The 22,437-nt window shown below is 48.8% G+C and overlaps 1 protein-coding gene across 1 annotated transcript in view; it reads right to left on the reverse strand.

Annotated features, from left to right (window-relative positions):
- Positions 1-3,008: 3,008 nt before the first annotated feature.
- Positions 3,009-22,437, reverse strand: part of LOC144151855 (uncharacterized) — a gene marked incomplete in the record, with an annotated part of 237,826 nt that continues 218,397 nt past the window's right edge. The window contains 1 exon segment of the mRNA XM_077683015.1: positions 3,009-4,049. Within this exon segment, the coding sequence (XP_077539141.1) occupies positions 3,912-4,049 (138 nt within the window).

Raw genomic sequence — 22,437 nt, forward strand, 5'->3', positions numbered from 1 at the left:
AACTGAGCAGGACCACTTGAATATCCTAGATTCCTTTGACTTGTACTGTTTAACGACCTTGACGATGGACCCTGTACATAGCTTTCCTCCCTAGCTACGCATGTCTTTGTTTTCTTACCGCGCTCCACGCTAGGGGGGGGGGGGGGAGGGGGGGGGGCCTATAGCGGCCACTTTGTCGTCGACTGCAAGCGTTCACTATCATCACCATAGGCCGCTGTGCCATCGCCATCAGTGCGTGGCCTCGACACACAGGCCGAGCCACGCTCCAGGAAAGAACATCCAGGCTACTGCGCTGGTCGGCCGCATTCTACGGGTGCTCCCCGACTCGCGGACTGCTACTGCCATCGAAACCCATTTGAAAATAAAGGTAGGGTCAGCCGCACGACTAAATCGACACCAGCATCAATTGGTCGTCGTCGTCGTCGTCGTCATCGTCATCATCATCGCCACCACCACCACCACCACCACCACCACCACCACCACCACCACCATCATCATCATCATCATCATCATCACAATCCTTATAAGAAACTTTGATCTGTTATGATCCCACCCAGACCTTGTCATTCTATCCTACGTTCTCACTAATTACTTCGAAAGGGGAGCGAACCCTTAACGCTTTATTTTTAACTCGGCCTCTCAGATCAGCCAACTTGCGCCTGCAAAGCTACCTAATCCCGACCGCTGCGCTGTCTTCAATATTGTTGCAGTTTGCTTCGCTTTTTGGAGTGGACTAGCAAGCCTGAGAAATTGCGTGGTCCAGTCACCTCTAAAATCTCGACAAAGTCACTTGCGTGCCCAAATTTTGCTCAGAACTTTCACACGAGTGCAGATCCCAGGGTTGAGTAATGACAAAGAAAATGCAATGAAAATCAAATGATTGGTGGACTTCTACGAGGACGTGTTCGCGGAATGTTTTAGGAGAGATACTTAGACATTAGAACGTTGGGTACGTCTTAGGAGAAAAGTTGGGCCCCCGGAGGATTTTACGCCGGTGGTGACGCCAGAGTCACCTTCGTCGCGCCGCCCAAACATCGTCCTGTGCGTCATTCGTGAATGCGTGCTCGACAGATGCGAATCGCGAGGCGGTCGCGCAGGCGTCTTGCGGGAGCTCCTCTGCCGTAAAACTTGTTTTTCTCGGTTTTGCATTGAGTCAAGTATTACACAGCATGAGCTCATCAAGAAGGGTTCAAAATAAAAAAAAAACGTAATGAAGAGACACAAGTGAAGTAAAGGTAGACGCGAGAGAAGCATTCTAAGCAGAGTTGGTTTTTCAAAATTCGTGAGGTGCATTGTTTTCAGCCATAGGGTGAAGAAAAAAAACACTCACGTGCCTGTCTTGCTGCTTTTGTGTTACTTTGAAGGCAAGAAAAAGAAACACGCAGCATTGCGACGAGGAACAATTGAAGAGTAGAAACAACATGGCAGGCTTGACTGCGACCAAACGTAAGAAAAAGGGACGCTGACCGGGCTACGCGTATATTAAACACGAATTATAAATGTCGGCTAAGCAAGACTTAATTCCTAAGCCTTTGTTTACAAACCGTACACGCCTGGAGGAATTTTGCGCAACAAGCGGTGACATTTGTCATGAGGCTTTTCAATGCCTGATTATAGTGCGGTTAGTGATGGGCATTGTTCCAACGTAAGTAAGAACATTAAAAGCATTGCGAACAGTTGAGCTTTTCGACCTTCTGACAAGCAAAAAATTAAAACGACTACGGAGCTCTGCAGCTTTGTCGTTATCGGGACAGAAGAGGAAGTGGGGATGGCACCCCCACAACGGAGCTTGCTATGGCGTAGTATTTTTGTCCCACCTCAGCATGCTGGCAATTTCCGGTCATGACTCTTGAAATTGGCGCGGTTGTCCCCAGTCGATGACGCACAGCTAGGACCTTCGTGTCTAGCTAAAGCTGCCTAACCGCATGCGTCATGTTCATCATCATTTCATTATCATTTTAATCAACATTACTTCAGTGAAACAGCCCTTTTAGTCGTGACGTTCATTGATGCTCTGTGTCGTTCATCTTTCTCTCCTCTTTGGGCTGGCCTAGTGTCTTCAATACAAAGTTTAATTCGGTCTGTTACCGTTGATTGCCTGATTGAATAGAGGGAGCCTTCCCCGGCTAATTTCGCGTTCGCGTATAAATCGCGGACGCGGACACAATTATGAAATTTCCGGCTTTTTGCCTTGAAGAAGCTTAAGATACTGATAGGTTTATCACGGTTGGCAGTGAAAAACAATGCAACATAACAGTACTGTAGATGTTATGAGGACGTGGAGGATATGAACAGATTGTTGTACAGAAAAGATGAGGAAAACGGGTGGAGAAGGGGAACGTTCATGTGTGTCCTTCCGCCGTCTCTCAGCTCACCTCCTATCGAGAGACCGATTAATTGTTGTTAAAGAGCATGTGGTGTGATGCCCGTATGTCGCTACGTCAGTTACGTATGTCGCTAAAATGGCGCGGTTTAAATAGGCATGACGTTGTAGATGGGCACTGGATGGACTTGACACTTCAAAGTTGCGGTATTCAAGCCAATGAATGGTATTCAATCGCGGAATTCATCTACGTCACGTTGTTGAAGGCAGGCGACATGGTCTCGGTATCTCTGATTTGCCTTTTAACCCGTTTATCGAACCCGCAACTTCACGCTCTGCGGTAAAATGAATCAACCACCGCTCCACCGGTCGGGAAGCGGTATACAAGCTGACCATGATCGGGTAAGCCCCAGAAGAGCGAGAAAGAACACGGTGGATACCTCGGTGGTCGGTCGGCGTGCGGCGCTATCGAATTTTTAACGGAGCAATATAACTCGTCGCGAGGGCGAGGAAACGCCATAGCTCGAGAAAGTCAGGAAGGCGCGCAAAGAAACACACGGTGGATCGCCAAAACGAGGCTAAGCCTTCTGCCGAAGGCAGGAGAACTCCAGCCGCAAGAAAAATAAGAAATCGACAAATCAAAGACAAGGTACCACCACTTTCCATTATTGAGGTCACACGCACACACACCGCACGAACGAAGAGAACCACCGCGCGCGCTTCGGCCATGTTCGAAAAGCCAGTTTCGCTTCTTGTCGTTCGTCTTGCGCAGCTCCTCCGCGCACCAGCGTGAAACCTCTGCTCTCTCTTCTTTTTTTCACTACTTCTCCTTCGTAAGCGATCTTGTTGTTGCGGCGATCTCGCTTATTTTCTTTTCCCCGGCCCCGGCCGTTCCAGTTTGGTGTTTACCGACGGGGGCGAGCATCCAACAGCTTCGTGGCCGCCGCCGCCGCCGCCACTTCCTTCTTCGTCGACGGGCCCCGGAGTCGCCAGAAGCACAAAACGCGCCGATATCGGCGGCGGCGGCGCTGCTCCCGCAGACGTGCTCCGTCACGGCGTGGTCCCGTTTAGCCGGGCCCCGCACGTAGACCCTCGTACACCAGCCCCAACGGAATCACGATGCATCGCAGCAGCCTCCTCACCTCAGTGTTTCTACTCTGCCTCGTCGTCGTCGACGTACGCTGACGTCTTTCTCATGCCGTTTATATAGAAAATTTTTAAGTCCAACCAGGGGTCGCACTTGCACTGGAACGCACCGGTCAGGCCTCGCAGCTTAGGTGGCGTGTGGTGTCTACGCACACTTGGGTAGAGAAACCAAAGGGACGGCTGCGCGGGCCGCTGTTTGGGGTTGAAAGAAACAGGGTGAAGGAGCATCATCAGTTATCGCATTCGAGACGTTGCGGCCCCTCTTATCCTTGTTGTTTCGGGTGGGACGCCTCGGAGCCTGCGAAGATTTTCTCCGGGGTGGAATCCGACAAGATGGTCGCTGGCCAAAGCGAAAGCTCCGCTCTTTCTTTGAGAAGAAGAAACAGAAGGAGGAGCGAGATCGCACAACAGGTGAAGGAGAGCGTGTAAGCGTCCCACGGATCTAGCTGCCGTTCATCGGTGGGTGCGGCGGCTCTCGTTTCTGCCGGCCCCTTCCTGTGGTGCTCGGTGTCTTCTTAATCTTATTTTGGGACGCGCATAGATTGCGATGTGTCACCCCTGTGCGAACTTCCGTCCAGATCTGCACCAGATTAAAGAACCAAGGAGGATGGGGACGATCAAGTTGAAGGCAGCATCACGAGAAAGGCTAAATATTTTTCGTAGTTATAAAATGGCGTAAACCATTTTTACGAGAGATTACACTTCTTATCTGGCCTTCTCTATCTCCTGGATTTTTAAAAAAATTTCAACTCGTGAGCATGTAAAAAGTTCTTTTCATGCCACCACCCACTCTCCTTTCCCCTCCCTCTTATCCTTCAAAAAGAAATAAATGATATTCTTTCACATCCTGGTTGTGGTTTGCGGGAGAGGAAAAGGAAAGGAAATGCACTGGGGATATTTTGAATTTTGAGCTCACCTGCATACAACCCTGAGCAGGGGAGGGGAAGTAGACGGGGAGTGACAGGTTAAAGTGGATATATATATATATATATATATATATATATATATATATATATATATAGAGAGAGAGAGAGAGAGAGAGAGAGCGAAAGGTAACGTCATCTTTCCAGGCACTCGTGCTGCGCGATAAAGTTAAAGAGCGATGCAGCGACTACTTTTATTTTGAGCTTTGCAGTCATTATTTACAGCAGTTAACTACTTCCTGGTTGGTAAGAAACTATCCCGATTGCCTTTCTTAACACACGGTCATTCCCCAGTGTGTGATGTGTGAACACTTGATGATGATGATGGTGAGATTGTTTATTTCGTTATTGAAACAAAACATGAAGTCAGGCCTGCCAAAGCCACGTAGGGCTTGAGTGGCAGAGCATGTCGCCGCTACAGGTTTCCCGCCCACTGAATTAGTTGCCACCACCGAAACAAAGCTATACAGATAGTTATGAAAGTAATGAAGAGTTATGAAGAGACGCTGTGAATCAAACAATCTTTTTTAGGAGTCGAGTTGCAGCCCGTTCGCAAGTCGACACTATAGAAATTCATCAAGGCGGTGACTGTACATGGTACATTTAGTGTTGTGATAAACTTTATTCGTAGCCTGAGAGCTTATAAGAAAGGAGCTGGGCTCGTCCCAACTCCTTCCCTGGAGAATTCCGTGAAGGAGTTGGGATAACGTTAAACACTACATCCGGAAGCTCCTCGTAGGTAGTCCAACGGAGGCAGGTATCTACCTTCATCCTTTTGTGCATAAAAAAACAATCCAAATATGACACATATCGAGTAGAGCGTACAAACAAGTGCACTACGGGAACTGCCACACCGACGAACTCTGGACGTACTCCGGTCGTTTACGCGGTGATCCGTCACTACAGCCACCAAGCTTCACAGTCTCGAACAACACGTCTCCTAATGTGCTGAGCTTCCGCCGTGCGCACACTGCGAATCAAGCGCACCCCTCGGCATGCAGCACCGCAACCGGCAGTGCTGCGCGTCACTTTGCTTGTTATTCCCAACATGCGGCCGGTCTTTGCCCCTCTCCCGGCGTCCCTTTCAAGTTCATCGAACGCCGCATAATATAGGGGTCAGAAAACACTATTCCGCCGGTGCCACTGCGGGCGTCGGCACCACTACAAGATCAAGGCTCAACCGCAATCACCATTCAGAATATAGCAGCCCTCCCGTGCATGCAGCAGCGCGAGCAAGCGCACACCAATTAAGATGCTATCGATGAGGCAACCAGGAACCGCCGCCGCCGCTGCCGTTTCCCCGACGCGGTCGGCATTTTCATACGACGTGCCCCGAAGCCGGAATCCCAAATGTGCGATGAAAGTGAGAGTGCACGCGTTTCGGGCCAAGACCGCCGTGTTTTATTGCACCGCCACGGGCTGCGGGAATGTCGCCGTTTCGCCCTCCCCTCCTATGCATCTCCCTCTCCCTCCTTCCTGGCTACCTGCCTGTGCGTGCGAGCGTATGCGCAAACAAACATTACCCTTGTATACACAAGTGGCCTCCACAGCGCGCACTGCCCTCTTATCGACACGAGGCCGCGGTCGTTTGAATAAGGATGAATGCTAAGGAGGAAGCACTGATACCCCTGAGATCTCTCCGCGCGGTGCATACTATACTAGGCGACGTCTAGCCACGCTGTCTGCTGACGGCGGCATTCAACGCACGCGGCGCTTCCTCAACACTTACGAAAGCCGTCACCAATATCTGTTACGGGTCCTGCGTCCGCGGAGGAAGCCCCGTGGCATAATTCGGAGAACAGCGACGGTGGAGGCGGCCTTGCCACGATTTCTTCCGAGCACGTGGGTACTGGGACCAAAACAAAGCGTCAAAGGGTGAGAAAGTGTTTTCGCGATGCGCCGTTGCCCGGGAGCGTTCGTTAAGGAGCCCACGTTGTGTTGTAACTTGTTGATATAGGTGGCCATCTTGCGGCAAGCATCTGCATGTGCAATGAAATTGTTTCCGGTTATAAACTTAGCCAGGTAAACATTACCCACTCACTCACTCACTCACTCACTCACTCACTCACTCACTCACTCACTCACTCACTCACTCACTCACTCACTCACTCACTCACTCACTCACTCACTCACTCACTCACTCACTCACTCACTCACTCACTCACTCACTCACTCACTCACTCACTCACTCACTCACTCACTCACTCACTCACTCACTCACTCACTCACTCACTCACTCACTCACACACCACCCTCCCACTCATGTACTCACTCACCCACTCCCCCCTTATCTAACTTCCCCTCACTCACTCACTATCTCACCCACTCACTAACTCACTCACTCACTCACTCACTCACTTTCTTCAACATGCTTTGCTTCAGCTGCGACTTCAGTGAGGCTCAGGTTGTTAACCGTTGCTAGCTCTTCCAACCAAACGTAAATTTAACCTCGCGTCCTTAAATTTTTGACTGTATGGCTCAGTGGACGATTAGCCACACGACTATTTTATTTGCCCACAACTTATGCCTCTTCCCCTTCGCTTCCCAACCTGCCATCTCGCGCTGTACGGCAGACTTGTACGTGACGCGCTTCTTGAATTTAAATTTTCCTTTAAGAGGCACCGACTAAATTACTTGCCGGGAAAAGAAAACGAGTGATATTTTCGTTGCTTTTTTTTTTTTTTTTTTTGCAACGAGTTACGAGAAAACGCATTCAGTTGCATTTGTGGAACAGCATGCACCACGCAAGTTGCGGAACCAAGCTCTAACCCGGGCTCACGCATTCAACTATCGCGATTTCACAATAATTGCCATAGGCTACTAAAGTTCTAAACCATTAACATTTTTACACAGACGACAAACTAGGACACTAAATAGTTTCTGGTTTGATTTAAGTTACCTGTTTTGAACTGCCTCGTTTTTAATTTTCATCTTTTTTTGACCACCTCCGCATTCCCCGAGAAACATACTTTCCGATCTCCCGTTCACGCCAGTGGAGTTATGAAGAGGACGACCAGGTAGCAGATGGTCCAGAAAGCCGTGTGGAACTGCGTGGAAACTGTGTGGAAACTGCCGGCATACAAGAAATGAAAAAAAAAGATTCTCAAGCCCAAGGAGAACTGAACATTGCCATTTGTTTGGCCTCAATGTAGACAATCCGACGTGTATGTTCCTTCAAAAGAGCAGATAACCTCACAATGTGAGTGCTCATAATATCACGAAGACCTTAAAATGAGAAAGAAAACCAGTGCAATAAGTTAGTGCTTGAAGGAAACTTACAAGCTGCGTGGTTAATATGCTGCCCCGCATAGATCGTTAATGGCTCCTCAGCTGAATTTCGAAATTCTCGAGATAATTGCAACTGAAGGTTCGCTCGTAAGCCAGCCATTTCTTTAATGTCACACGCGAGTCACAAGATCTCACTCGATACAAATGTCTTCTCGATCTCGCGTGACAAACAAATGTAGAACCAGTCTGCCACTCGCTAGTTTGTGAGCTATTCTAGAAATACGAACTAATTGGAATAATAATAAAAAAGAATCCATACTGCTTTTCCTTCTTTTTTCACGCGCTCGTTGAGCCTCTTTCTCCTCTCCGGATTTCTCCCTGCCGATGCCGGTCTGCCGGCGACGGGTCATGCATATTAATAAATCGACAAACAGGTGAGCGGAAGAAGAGAGGAGGAAATCGGGCGGGGAACAACGATCCCGCTACGAGGCGACGAACATGACGTCGATGCAATCGGCCGGCGCCGGATTCTACACGGCTCTCGCCCGACCCCGTCGCCGCCGCCGTGGCTGTGTCCGCCGCTGCTGCTGCTGCTGCTGATGCTGCTGCTGATGCTGCTATGGGCACGAAAGTAGCCGCTGAGAGCAAGAAAACAAGAGCAATGGGATCAGCAGGTGGAGATACATATGCAAATGCATAAATCACGAGTTGAAAACAAGGTTTATACGTATGAGGAAAAAATGTTAGAACCATTTCTGTCGCTGGTTATGCAAAGATCGAAAGAACGAGGCAATTCTTTCAAATCGGTTAAGTGACCAACTGAAAAATATTGAGCTATCCCAGTCACCGATCACCTGGCTTAAAGCAACTGTTTCTTCCCCAATTGTGTATAAACATCGTTGTACAGCGGATTTGGGATGCTTCTGGCGAGATCTTTCACAATCCTCGCCATCGTCGGGAACAGAACAAAAAATGGAAGTGTCGCTTTCCTCACGTTGGGGAAGAGACGAAAACAGGGCATTGGCCTTCTAGAAGGAAGGAGGGCGGTTCTTCATTGCTACAACCTGCTACAACCTACCACCACCACCACCACCACCACCACCACCATTCACATCATTATTATCATCGTCGCTGTCGTCGTCACTTAATCATCATGGTCATAATCATCCTGCCTATACCCGCTGCAGGACCAAGCCCTCAACAGGAGAGAAGTAATGGAGTTAGGGAGGAGGAGTTGATCGTCATGATTGTTTGCCGATTGAACTGTTACAATCGTGCTATCAAATGATGATCAAACGATTATCATTTGATTGTGAATATAAGCAGCGACAAAAAAATGATACCGGTGCTCACTTTTGTCAGCTTCTACAGTCGGCGTCACCGTTGGCGTATTTATTGACTGTGGGATGGTCCTGGGGCCTGATCATACAGCGGGCACCGCTGTGAAGCAGAGGCACCAGCGGCATCAGCCAATGCACCCCAGCACATGACCCCCTGCCTTCATTTCCGGTTGGACGTCTTCGTGATCAGTCGTGCATTCCTAGCCAGTTTTCTCACCCGCCGTCCGGCCTCCCCTCTTCGCCTATGTTGACAGCAAAGCACGTTAAAACCAAGTCCCTCGTGCTGCCTCCTACCACCACCACCACCATTCTCATCATCGTTATCATCATTATCATCATTATCATGACGCATTACTGATAATACGGCACGATGCGTTTGAATACATGCATGAGAACTGGTTACGCAAACACTGCCGTATAACAAGCTGTTCCCAGAGTTCCTTATTCATTTTGAACCAACATATGCATTTACGTCGTTCTCCCACACAAAAAAAGAAGAAAACATATGCATATCTCGCAGACTGAATTGGTCAGCCCTAAAATGCTGGCAAGGAGCCAACCATAGTGACTGAACGTGTATGTTCTTGATACTTCTAGTGCGGTCTCGCTCGTCCTCTGAAGGCGAAAAAAAAATGAAATATGGTGACCAGCTTTAGATGTGGGAAGCTGTATGTGGACGCGGAGACCCAATCCCGGAAACATAAACATCTATTATCTGAAATAATAATAAAACAAGAAGCAGCGTTACAATAAAAAGAAAGCGCGGGAATGGCGGCAGCTCACGCATGCGTAGACTTCTGAGAAGCGAAACATTTAAAGACGCATTCTTCGCGCCCGTGGAAGATAACATCAGCGGTGAAGCTAGCACGCTGCACGCACAGACGCACTTCAGAGGTAAACAGCAACAAAAAGAGTAGCAAGAAAAAAAAGAAAAAGAAACAACAACAATGAAGCTGCAGATGACAATCAGGGTAGCGTGCGGGCTCGCCTGGGGGAACCACGCCGCGGGGGAATTTGAAGAACGGCGGGAGATTAAGGGGACTGCCTCTGCGCGCCGGTACGAAATTTACTTAATTAGCAACATTAGCAGCCGTGCGCGACGAACGCGCCACTGGCCTCGTGGTGCCAGGCTTCATCTTCGGCCGCGGCGCCCGTGAAACGAGCGCTCGAGGACGACGCCGTTGCCGCTGTCGTCGCGAAAGTGTGTGTAAAGTTTGGCAAAATGCACGTGCTGTGCAAACGACTCCGCGCGCGATGCGGAGCACCAAAAGGTGTTGCGTAAAAATTCGCCCACCCGTGCGTCACGTATAGGTGACAGACTCGCTCGTCTCATGCTGCGTCAGCGGGTAGCATAAATTATTTCTACGGCCAGCATAATCAGACAAAATTTCTTCACGTTGCGATTGGGAACTATATCCAAGTTCCAGGAAAACACGTACGTAAACGCGACAGCGTTAGTTAAATTATTTGAACATTAGGAATGTAAGAAAGCTTAAATTTTCGATACGGTAAAGCTTCTGTGGGTGCGGCTGATTATTTTAACGCCAAGCTCTCTATGCCCCACTGATAACGTCCGGCGTACGGCAAAATGTACTACAGGAAAGCCAACTTTACCCAAGCGCCCAAGAAAACACGTTTCCCGTTGTCGGAAGCGAACCTGGGTCCCCCGAGTTATGAAGCCGACGTCTGTCTGATTCCACTGTTCCGACACGGTCGACGTGGAGTGCGATTTTAAAGCAGAGCTTCCTTGGTTTCACTGATTGCGGCCGGCGCGAAAGCGGATCCATAGCTTCATGCAAGAGAAGTAGACGCTCAAGATGCAGACGCTACCAAAACCAACGACCCAGAGCCGTTCCTGCGTAGATCTGACGTTTGTAAACAAGTTGTGTCGCGTCACAATGGCAGAAACTATACGTTTTATGCGAGTGCCCACGCTACTCACCTGGAAGAAAGAAGCAGTCGTCAGCACTGAGGAACCTTGACTCTCGGCGGCCATTCTCGGAGGAGAAGATTCCGTGTCACTGGCCTTCTCTGTCATCCGCTCAGAAGGCGACTAAGGAACTCTTGCGCTTTCTACGGGCGACGAATTTAAACAACAGACTTTAGACTGAAAGCCTCCAGTGGCAATTACTGAACTTGAACGTTTAGTGCTTCAGCGCTGGGCATTCCTGTCGGCTCCAAGTTTTCTTCATTCTTTCTTTTCTCAATTCGCCTATTTTTCGTTTCCCACGTGCAGAATAGCAAACTACGCTCTAGCCAGGTTAACTTTCCTGCCTTCCTTCTACATCCTTCCTTCCTTCCTTCCTTCTAACCATCGACCACAGCGATCCCGAGGCGATACTATGAAGGAGTAAAGTCGTTGATGAAAGTGCGAACGTGTAACTGATGACAACTACTCGACACAATAAAGGTAATCTTTTTAATATGTGTCTTTATTCGTCTTAACGAATAAGTACTATCGTCAGCGATCCCTCCACTACATTCATTATTATTTTGACTTTGCACTTTACGATTTGAATCACACGCAAGAAAAGCTCCGTGTTCCAACCATCGTCGTCGTTATACAGAGGGGTGTTTGAATTTTTCGCATTTCATCGGCAATAAAATCGAGCGAGTGCTGCGGGATAGATTACGACAGCTGTGAACAACTTGGAACACCTGCGATGTTAAGCAACGGTGTTACTACGGATAGCGCTGTCAATAATGAAACCTCGAAAGGTATCAAGTACGAGAACATCGAACGTCCATCACGCTGGCCAATTAGCGACACATTGTCAATCGCTTAGCGTCGACGATACTTCGCTACTCAGCGGCAGGTGATGGCGGCCAGCGCGCAGTGGCCACCCAGAAAAAGAACTGCCTGGCGCCGTATCTATCATTCCTTCGCTTTACGGAAGACTCCTTTGTCTTGCGTACCGGCCGCATCGGGTCATTAGCGGCGAAGGCGCCAGAGAGGCCTACAGGAAGAGGACCTGAAGCGACGGCGTGGAAGGCGCACGACCGCTGCAAGCATCCGAACCGCTTCCTTTCCCGCCCGACACCGTGCGAATGCCTCGAGGCTCAAGACGGCCGCTAAAGGAGGAACTTCCACAAGCCTCCTGTTGTAGCCCATCAGCGCCTCAATGAATAACATCTGCCACGAGAGAGGGGGAGAGACTTATCTGAATACAGCCTCCTCTCCTTCCGTCCCTGCAGCACTTTTTCCACCCCTGCTTTCCTTGTGTATTGACGCGCCTGCAGGCACCGGGACGGTTGCAGCACAAATTGACCGTTGCCGCCTGACCAGGCGGAGACGGGGACTTCATTAAAATTCGAACCATCGTCGGCGCACGGGACCATACGGTCGGTGAATGCAGGAGACGGTCCTGGCCTCCCTTCGCCCTCCCCCCCTTTCGTTGTCTTTCTACCTGTACACGGGCGCGTACGTACAGCCAAGGGCAATTACGGTGGGAGGGGCCGGGCGTCGCATAAAGAAAAAAAAAAAATCGCCCGCTTCGGCAGCGACGGTGCATCCTGTGTGGCGGCAACGTGCATGTGACGCTGGCCTCACGGAGCAGCCGCTGGAATGGCATCAGCAGCAGCAGCAGTAGCAGCTTGCGGAGCGAATACACACCGCGCGGGTCCTTTCCCGTACTCCGAGCATAGGTGCGTCGAAAAACGGACGAGTGGGAACACTCGAGAACAGACGACATCCTGCCGATCGCCGTATGTGTCAGAAAAACGGTACAAACAAGAGCTGACGTCCGCGACGCTCGCTGGAAAGCGCGATTACTCAAGATCCAGCCACGCTGATCCGTTCCCACCTTCCCCTCACTCTCGGTCCCGGTCGTGCCTGTAGCATCGACTTACACTTCCCTGATAATGATGATGATGATGTTTGAGCGATGCCGACTGAGGGAAAACAGCGCCAAAGGATAGTTGTTCGTTTGAGTGATATGACTACTAAAAATATTTCAATGAAAGTAAACGTAAAATCAAACAAAAGTCATTGAAAATGACATATAAAGGGCCAGGTTGTCATGACGCATGATAAGAAGTGAGATGTAAAAATTTGACATTAGTGAGAAACTCAAAGGCGCGCTTGATTATACACATGGGGTCGTCTCCTAAAAAGTATGATGGGTGTAACGAGATGTCTTGTCTGTATAGTTGTGAGAAGTCTTTGCGCCGTGTTGTGTCAAGTGCCGTGCGTTGGAGGAGCATGTGGACTTACACTTGCCTTACGTCGCACTAATGACGACAGCGTGCAGTCTGTAGTAGTCTGTATTACAGCGTCGACTTTTGGTCACACAGAGCGCATTCGTGGTATACAGCTCGCTACGAACCGAATTCCAAGTCTTGCACTGTCCCGACGACCGTCAGCAAAGCCATTGCCCGGTGCCGTTGAAACACTCCGTCATCGCTGCCACGACAGTGTGGAGGTACATACCGAGGGAAGGTTATTACGACACGGGAACTTGGTTGCAGGCTATGCGAGAGAGAATTTATCGCAGCATGAGTTGGAATGCGGCAGATTTTATGGTGGTTACTTAATGCCGGTGTCATTTCTTTTCCTCGGCGTGGACGGTTTCGGAGGTAACACATTTTACCGTCACCAATCAAGTTCGTCTCGGGGGCACGGCTTACGAACATTGGGAAGCTGGGAAGAGGCAAGGAAGTGACGAATGCTGGAGAATCCACTGCGCCAAGCGACCTGAACCAGAGGACGTAAAAACTAGGCCAACTTTGCACAGCTTGAGTGTTCCCGTGTTCTATTCCGTGTATGTGTTCGTGCCCTGTCTTTGTGAAGATGCATGTTGCCGTTACACGGGTGTCTCGAGCCTGTTCTTCCCGCAGCGCATGCGTGCAAGTGTGAGTCGCTGGCCAACCAGTCAGTATTCACCCCATTGCTGCGAAGATTCAAATAAACTACTATAAATGAACAACAGACATCCACAATACCGCCTCTTTTATTTGCCCACAACATGCTGGCGGTGCCTTGCTGGTTATAACAAGCTTATGGCAAATTTTCTAGCTTGAAAAAAAAAAAAAAACGAAGTTATATTTTATTTTTATTGAAAGGATTATATGAATTTCCTCATCAGCATGCTCGTTAATAATTCGCTCGGAATGTACCCGACATTGCCTGATCGATGTTTGCTTCGTTGTTCGCGTTCTCGTGTAGCTAAAGCTTGCTTCATGTGCTTCTCACGCGGTGCCTTGGGTGAGGGTTCTTGGTATGTTCAGGACCAAACCCGCTAAAACCGAATAAATTTTTGCAACGCAGAAGCGATTTAATCAGCGGAAATACCAGTAAAAATCTCACTTTCCGGATTTAGTTGTCTGGAATTAGCAAGAACTCGGAGCCCGCTGCATGCGATCTGGTGCACAACAGCTACGAAGTTCACGAGCACGCGGAACACCTGACGAACCTGTGGCCCATTCAAATCAGTGACACCAACCTTTCAACGAACGCGCATTTCTTAACGCGTAAGCATTCTTTGCCGAGTACCCCCCAACACCAACGGTGTAACGCCCTCCGCGCAAAATTACACAATTGGCGAAGTTACCACATGTAATCGTTATAATAGCGTAAATGTAGAAAAATGGTCGAAGGAAATTTTAAAAATCAAAATTGTTAAAAAGCTAAAAATATTAAAAACGAACTAAGTTACAAATATGTCTTTTTACATCTCAGCTACAAAATGAGGGAAAAAAACCCAAACAAAGGAAAGAAATATAAAGAACACCAATCCTGTATCGCTCTGTACCTGCACAGAAGTGCCTGCCTGGCGGAGTTATCAAATTTATTATTTGTAAATGCGTCAGCTGAGACTATTGGTTTATGAAAAAAAGCGCAAAATGAAAGAGGTGGCGCAGTAAAACGCGTTGGTAGACAATCCTCGGAATTTCTGTACCCTGTTTTTTTTTCTGCTCCATTTTGACGCTCGAGGAAACTGAAGCGACCTTTAACCAAAAAAACACCGTTCGTCTACTTGAAGTGTTGAGCTTTTGAGTCACCGCGTCTGTAGAGAAGTGCGCAATTAAACAAGTAAGGACAGAACATGGCAGACAAATATTCCTTAAGGAGAGCTGCCTCCACGTCCGCGTGTATAACGCATCTGCACATAACTGTGGCCAGAGGTTTACGTCAGGCTGGAGTACCACTGGAGTGTCATGAAAACGGGCTACATATGTAGATCTGGAGAGCGAGACAGAGAGAAAGGGAGGAGATGGAGGGAGGGTGCTCCGAGTAGGTCACATGGTCGGCTCATATTAAAGACGATAGTCTTTCTTGGGCTACTTAAACATAGAAATTTCGGTCCGTTTGTATGGATGTCTGTCTGTGACTCGATTCAGCCAGCCGGCCAAAGCGAAACAGGAGCTGCCCAATAGTCTTATATACTCACAGCCAAATCTAAACGTCTAAGTCTGGAGTCAGTGTTCATACTTTTTAACGTTGTTGAACAAGAGCAAGACATTACGCAAACTTAAGGCAGAAAATCAATACATAAGTGATGTTTGCAATGTTTCTTTATTAAAAAGATTATTGATTCTGGTTTTTTGCGATAGCAACTGCAGAAAACCATCGCCTACGGTTGTATGCGCTTCTATCTCCCGGCGGAATTTAAGAAATTGAACGGCAACAGTAACGAAAGGTTCCGCTAGATAGGTTCCAGGTTCTGCAAAGAATGCTCATGGAGTAAGGTAACGTGGTTCTATAAACGCTGTAGTAGGGTGCCTCGATTCACGCGCGTCTCCTCCGTACGGCAGCGCTGGCATAGAGGCACCCGACTTGTAGCAGTAAAATCCCGTAAATTTAAATTGACGTGAGCAAACCTCTAGCGTGTTATCTTGGGAGGAACGAGACGCCAGAGGATGAGCATGAGAGGTCATCGGGAAAGAGAAGGGAGGCATTTACTTGGCAGGGCCGCCAGTCGACTATCGTCTATTGTCGACATTTGCAACGAAAAGAGCAGATACGCGGCCATTTTTTTTCTTCATTTTCTCCCCATCATCTTTCTGTCAATTATCGACTAGCTCATGACTGCATTATTAATGTAGGGGTAGCAACGTGGTTTTCATCAAATAGCAATAAAAGAAAGAAGCAAGTAGGCCTCACCTAATGCAGCACCTGCGCCGTCGTTCTCTGAAAGATTATAACAGTCATAATCCCTTGACGTATTGTCAGCTGCAACCCGAGGCACTAGTTCAACTTAAACAACACATTTTGATAGCTTATCACAAACAGTACAATGGCAGCAACCTTATCAGGAATTGTATGGTAGGAGTTGGTTTTCAAAGCTTACATTAACACGATCGGGCAGACAAAAATGCTGAGTGAAATAATGCGCTGTCAACGTTACTGGGACGCGTCAGAAAGTTTGAATTAGCAGCTGCATGCTCTTGACCCTGAAAGCATTTGGCATAACTACGGCTCATGTCATGGCGGTTATCGAGTGGGTCTATTATACGCTGTTCACCAGCTTTCATTCACTATTATGAGAGAATTGTTGCAACAAGAAATACGTGTAAACACTATGCTCGTAATTTATTCTATTCTTATGAGTAACTATGTATAAAGCAAGGCTCCTGAAAATTGCTATCTGCATATTCGTATGCAGATCGTTTAAAACAATGCTTCCTATACCCGTAGGACAATTGCCTTGCTTTTTTGTGCCAGGCTCCACTTTGTATTTCTGGTAGCGGCATTTAATGTGAAGGTAAGATTTGTTCGGGCATTGTTTATTTGTAATGACTTCCGTGAAGCCTGGGCCACGAACCAGGCGCGATTAAGCGCAAATCAGAAGAAGCCCGAAGACACCGAATATTGAATGCCACAGTGTAGCTTGCTGGGCAAGTTCGTGCATTCTAACGTCTTGAAAAAAAAAAAAAAAACAGCGAGAATACAACGAAGACACGAACCCTGCGTGGGTTGTACATTCTTCGCCTCGTGTCTTCGTTGTATTTTTGCTGCTTTTTTGGGGGCGAAGCCTCTTAGGGGCTGGGGCTGTTCGCATCTCCTGTCGTCGTCGTAATCGTCGTCTCATGTAGTCATGGTACTAAAACACCGGGAAACTCGTTTACGCCTCGCGCTAGAACGTAACCCGTGCTAAAAAAACACCGGGACAATCGTTTACGCCTCGCGCTGGAGCGCTTTGTAACGCGTACTAAAACACCGCGGCACTCATTTACGCCTCGCGCTAAGAGCTTCTTGCTTCAAAGACAAGAGACTTTTACAGCAAAGCTGTATACCTCTACCCCCCAACGGTTTCATCTCCGCTGGAAAAAACTCCAGGGCGCCAAGAATACACTTATACACTGCATGCTTCGCCCCTTCTCAGGTTTCACGTTAGTGGCGATGGCCCAATTTTTAGATGCCAGGCATCTCATTCACCCGCCTTGTCCGTGCATCCGGCGTCGGCGTCATCGTCGTCGGCGTTCGCCCCTCCCCCATTCTCCTCGCCGCGCCAGCTTCTCTCTCCGCCGCTCACCCCCTCTCCTCTCCGATAGCGAACACTCTCTCGCGAGGGGCATTGGATTGGATTCGATTGGATTGGCTTGGATTGGGTTGGGTTGGATTGGCTTGGCTTGGCTTGGCTTGGCTTGGCTTGGCTTGGATTGGATTGGATTGGATTGGATTGGATTGGATTGGATTGGCTTAAAGTGGATTGTGTTGGATTGTGTTGCGTCATAGCCGCGGCAGACGCACTGGCGCCGGCGCGTGCCCTCACCGTTATACGCGCTATAAAACGCGGTGCCTGCGCCGCTCCGCTTCATTGTTCCAGCGCCGTTCCTCCGCTGTCCAACGCTGCAACGTGAACCCCCTATGCGTCGCATCTACACAGGGGTTCCCGCGAGGGGAGCTGGGAGTTTTTTTGTTGTTGTCGCGTCACTTTGGATTTCACTTAATTCTGTTAAAACAGGCACTCTTGTGTGGCTAATCTTCACGAAGAATATAAAATTACTTTTCCACAGTACATTTCCGCTTTTTTTTTCCCACAACGTCCACATGCAACATCCCGAGCGATATAGCGATGATTCCGTAAAACGTTTTCTGACCCGAACAAACTAGGCAACCGATTCAAATTTTTTCTTCTCTGAAACAAGAAACCTAATAGCAGAAGGAGATGCCATGTCCAGAGAACGAAGCTCTGTAAAGGCATGCGGCGCATAGCTATCCGCGACCTTTGTTAAATGCCAAGCACGCGACGTCGTCGAGCGGCAGGGAGCACGGGAGATCTGATGACGGTCGCTTGTCATTCATAACACCCTATAGTAGCTTCCGCCGGCTGCGAAACACGTGTGTGAATGATCTCAAAGTGGGCAAATTCTTGCTCAGCGACACATGGCGACCGGAAGTGTGTTTGCGCGCGCACTTGTGCTCCTTCTGACTGACGAAGATCGCGCCCTTTTCCGAAGGCTGCGATTCGCGTCATTTTTCTTTAATGCGTAAGCATTCTTTTCCGAATAACCCCCCACGAACGGTGCAATGACCTGCACTATGCACGAAAATGTGTAGTAGGTAAAGTTAGGACATTTAATCATTGCAGTAGTGTAAATATAGATCAATGTAACAAACAAAAACAACAGAAAACAAAGCAAAGAGGAACAAACGAGACAAAAATTCGCCTTATTTGGCTATTGGCAGCAAAATCTAGCAATTTGGTTTTTGATAGGCGGCCATAATCTTATACGGGCCCCAGAAAACGAGGTACCCCTCCCAACGGGCCACACGACACACTTTACACGCTCAATAAATGTGTTCTCTCTCTCTCTCTCTCTCTCTCTCTCTCTCTCTCTCTCTCTCTCTCTCTCTCTCTCTCTCTCTCCTAAATCGCAAGAAACTAAAAATTCTGTCATTTCACCCTGTAAAGAGCAAAGTTCGGCGAAGCTGGCGGTGTGATTGGATTTGCTGATTTGATTGATTTTGGGGTTTAACGTGCCGACGCAACGTAGGCGATGAGGCGCGCCGTAGTGGAGGGCTCCGGTTTAATTTGGACCACCTGGGGATATTTAACGTGCGCCGAAATCTCGAACACACGCGTGTTTTCGCTTCTCTCTGGTTGGATTTGCAATGCTCGGGTTTAGCTACATTGAGGATTTGCTATATTCAATAATAAAGGTGGTGGTGTGCACTCTCTACATCACAGACTAAGGACACACACAATTGTTGGGTAGAGAGAATGGAGTTTTATAGCACGGCCACGCGAAACGACACACACAATTGTTGGGTAGAGACAATGAAGTTTTTTAGCACGGCCACGCGAAACACAGCGCAGGCTCTAGTGCGCCGAAACCGCCTCGGAGGCTCTGTGGTTCAGGCGTTGTGGGCTTAGGAAAAGGACGCGGGTTCGATTCCCGGCCACGGTGGCCGTTTTCGTCCGCAGTGCTCCTCTATGTTTAAAAAAGAAACAGCATCCGGCGCCAGGTTTCGATCCGAGGACTTTGCGGCCGCAGCGCGACGCTCTACCGACCAAGCCACGGACACGACGCTGATATCAGTGTTAGTGACGCGCCTTATATCTTTAACGCATTCAAACTACGTCGTCAGCGGCGTGCGTTGGCGACTCAGCGGCGTTATAGCGGCTTGATAACTGCGTGGTGTACACGTGATACTACAAACCCGATGGAAGAGATGGAAGAGAAGGCGGCGAGGCGGTGGGCTGCGGGGGCCGAGCGCAAGCGCCGCAAGCGGGCCAACAACCGTGCATTCGCACTTTCACATTCTCCCCCTCGGGGAAATGCGGGAGAATTTTTTAAAGTCACCCTCACCTCTAAACACAAATGCATTGCTGGGGAAGGCATTTATCCAATCACAATGTAGGACATATGAAAATATGAAGACCCTAAGACCTGGCTTTCCTTTTTTAAAGCGAAGCTTTCTACCTCTACCAGCCAACGGTTCTTTAGCGGCGTGCGGTACAATAAACCCCCAACGGGGCGGAGGTAGCTGCGGCGGTGGGGGGAGTGGGGGATGTTCACTCACGGAGCACAGTGTAGATGGCGCGGCGAATTTACCCAGTGTTCTCTGCGCGAGGTGCCTGCGTCGGCGGTACGGCTTTGTCGTCTGCTTTAGTGACGGTTGTTTTGGGCCTGTTTTGGCGCAGCTTCGCGTCCATTGTGCCCTTCCTTCGCACGGCTTGGTTAACTTGTTAGACAGCACCTTCTGGGTAATCCGGACCCGACGGAACTAAGTGGTCGTACGGAAAAGATACCCTAAGGATTGGTTTGAAAGGCGGGAAAACAAAATGTAGAGACCACATACAGACATCTGGCCGCTAGAGAAACGCTACCTTTTGCGAACTGCTTGCCACGAACGGGACTGCGTTTTCTAAATTGCTGAATACCAATTCGGTTGTGTATTAACAGGCATTACAAAATACGAATGAAGCAACCGGTTCTGATAAATAGCGATTATAAAAGTTCCCTTAGCTTTCTCGCAATTCCCAAAGTTAGGAAACTATTTAGTTTAAATCTGTATAAATGGGAATCACTAAGCTCACATGCCGGATTGTTTCGGTGTCTGCGCTTGTGTCTGGAGGTGGTGTAGCCCCGAGCTAGCACAGCAGCATGGCTAGGTTCCGCTCTCTTACCCTTCGAAACACGCTCCTCTCCTCTCCGGGCTACAGCGGCGGCGTCCACCACTCTAACCCGGCCGTAGCCGACGCTGCTGCGTTCGGGACGGCGACCCCATGAATTCCAGGTAGCGGCTGGCAGAATCTCTGGTTTCACTCTTTCTAGAGCCACGTGTGTAAATTCAAGTGACGTCGCATGGGCAATTGCTGTGCGTGTCGTTCAAAGCATTCCTTTCCGACCACCTTCCCAGCGTGGATTGGAGCCCATTTTTTTATTCCATACAATTTTTTCAATACGCTGAGCACTAGTCCTCGAGTTTTGTTCCACACGGACAAGAGAACTGAGGGATTTGACATATCATTCTTCGCTGTAAAAATCATCAGCCATTTCCTTTTTAGCTTTTTAGCACGTGACATAGAGCTGACACAGAGTTCGGGTAAAAGGTAGAAGCAAATTTTATTTCCCTTGAGGGTTGGTGACGGTTATCACTTAAAGAAAGACATACATACACGTATACCGTTTTATTTCAACTCTGTTGATCTTGAAAACGGTGTGCATTGATGCCTAAGCTACTCATAATGCATATACGAAGGAAAAGACGTCTAAGATCGATGTCCAAACCATTTTTTTATTGGCGTGCGACTTTGGTCATGACCGCGTGCTAATAGCACACAGAATGGGAATTAGTTTTCTAACGCCTCGTGCTATAGGCTATAGAACGCCTCGCACTTCAGAAATACGGGGAACCTCGAGAGTTTCTTTCGTGGACATGAAAACCACAACCCTGGTCATAAAAGCTTCGCGTGAACGGAACAAACGTATATATAAAATAGTTTAGCAACGAAATCGCACAGGTACCCTATCTAACACGATCCCTCGGTAAGCTAAAGGAGAAATAAAAAATAAAGACACTGAAAATGTTCAGAAAATAAAAGTATATATAATCCGGTGCCGTCATGTGATTACCTTACATTTTTAAACAGCGCCTAAAAGGCAGGTACACAGGAAGAGAAATAATGCAGGTCCTGTGTTTTGCTTAACGAGTTTAGTAACGCAGTCACGTCGAAAAGCATTCGGGTGGTATGTAACTTGTTGAACACTGTATGAAAAATCACCGAAGTGGAGCCTTTGCAGAGGCTGTGTGCTGTCTAGATAGGTATGCGGCGATGTTTCGAGCCAGGCTGAGTTGTTACCCCCCCCCCCCCCCCCCCCTCCTTCTTACCCGAAATAAAAATAATAGTTCATCTGCTTTCATGGTGATCTGCCACCTAAAATAAATAAACCAGTAACGCAAAAAACTTCATGCGCTACAGCTTCCTTCGTTCCCTCACTAGTTTTTTTCAGGACGTACAACCCCATCTTTGACCTTCTGACCTCTCCCTCACGCCCTTTCAATTGCGCGCGCTTAGAAAGCAAACACAGACGGCCACTGGACGGGAGTTAGCGTCCGGTGGGTCATGTGCCGTTGTCATCGTGCGAACGGATTAGGGGCAACCCCGGCACTATAACGGCCCAAACAGGAACCGCTCGAAGAGGAAGGCGGCGGCGATACGGGGCGGCATCGCGGACACCGCACGCGCTTTCTGGAAGAATCGGCAGGCACGCACTCGCTTCCTGCACGCTCTTCGGCCTGCGTGCGCTTCTGGGCCAGTCCGCACCGCATGGCCTTACGCCGCTCTCGTGCTCCGGGACGGGCGTTGTAATGAGCCAATGGCTTCTGCAGGGGGTCCAAGCTTAAAATTGATCGCTACCAGTCGTAGCGGGCAATCTTGACCGGTACTATTGGTGGTTAAGTGGTACCGGTGGGACAACTTTAGCCCCTCGCTACAAGATCGCAGCTTTGTTCTGGGTGTGCGTGCGTGCGTGTTGGGGTTGTGTGTGTGTGTGTGTGTGTGTGTGTGTGTGTGTGTGTGTGTGT

This window comes from Haemaphysalis longicornis, unplaced genomic scaffold (assembly GCF_048455015.1).
Source record: "Haemaphysalis longicornis isolate Haplotype H1 unplaced genomic scaffold, Haemaphysalis longicornis Haplotype H1 scaffold_9, whole genome shotgun sequence".
NCBI classification, from domain to species: domain Eukaryota; kingdom Metazoa; phylum Arthropoda; class Arachnida; order Ixodida; family Ixodidae; genus Haemaphysalis; species Haemaphysalis longicornis.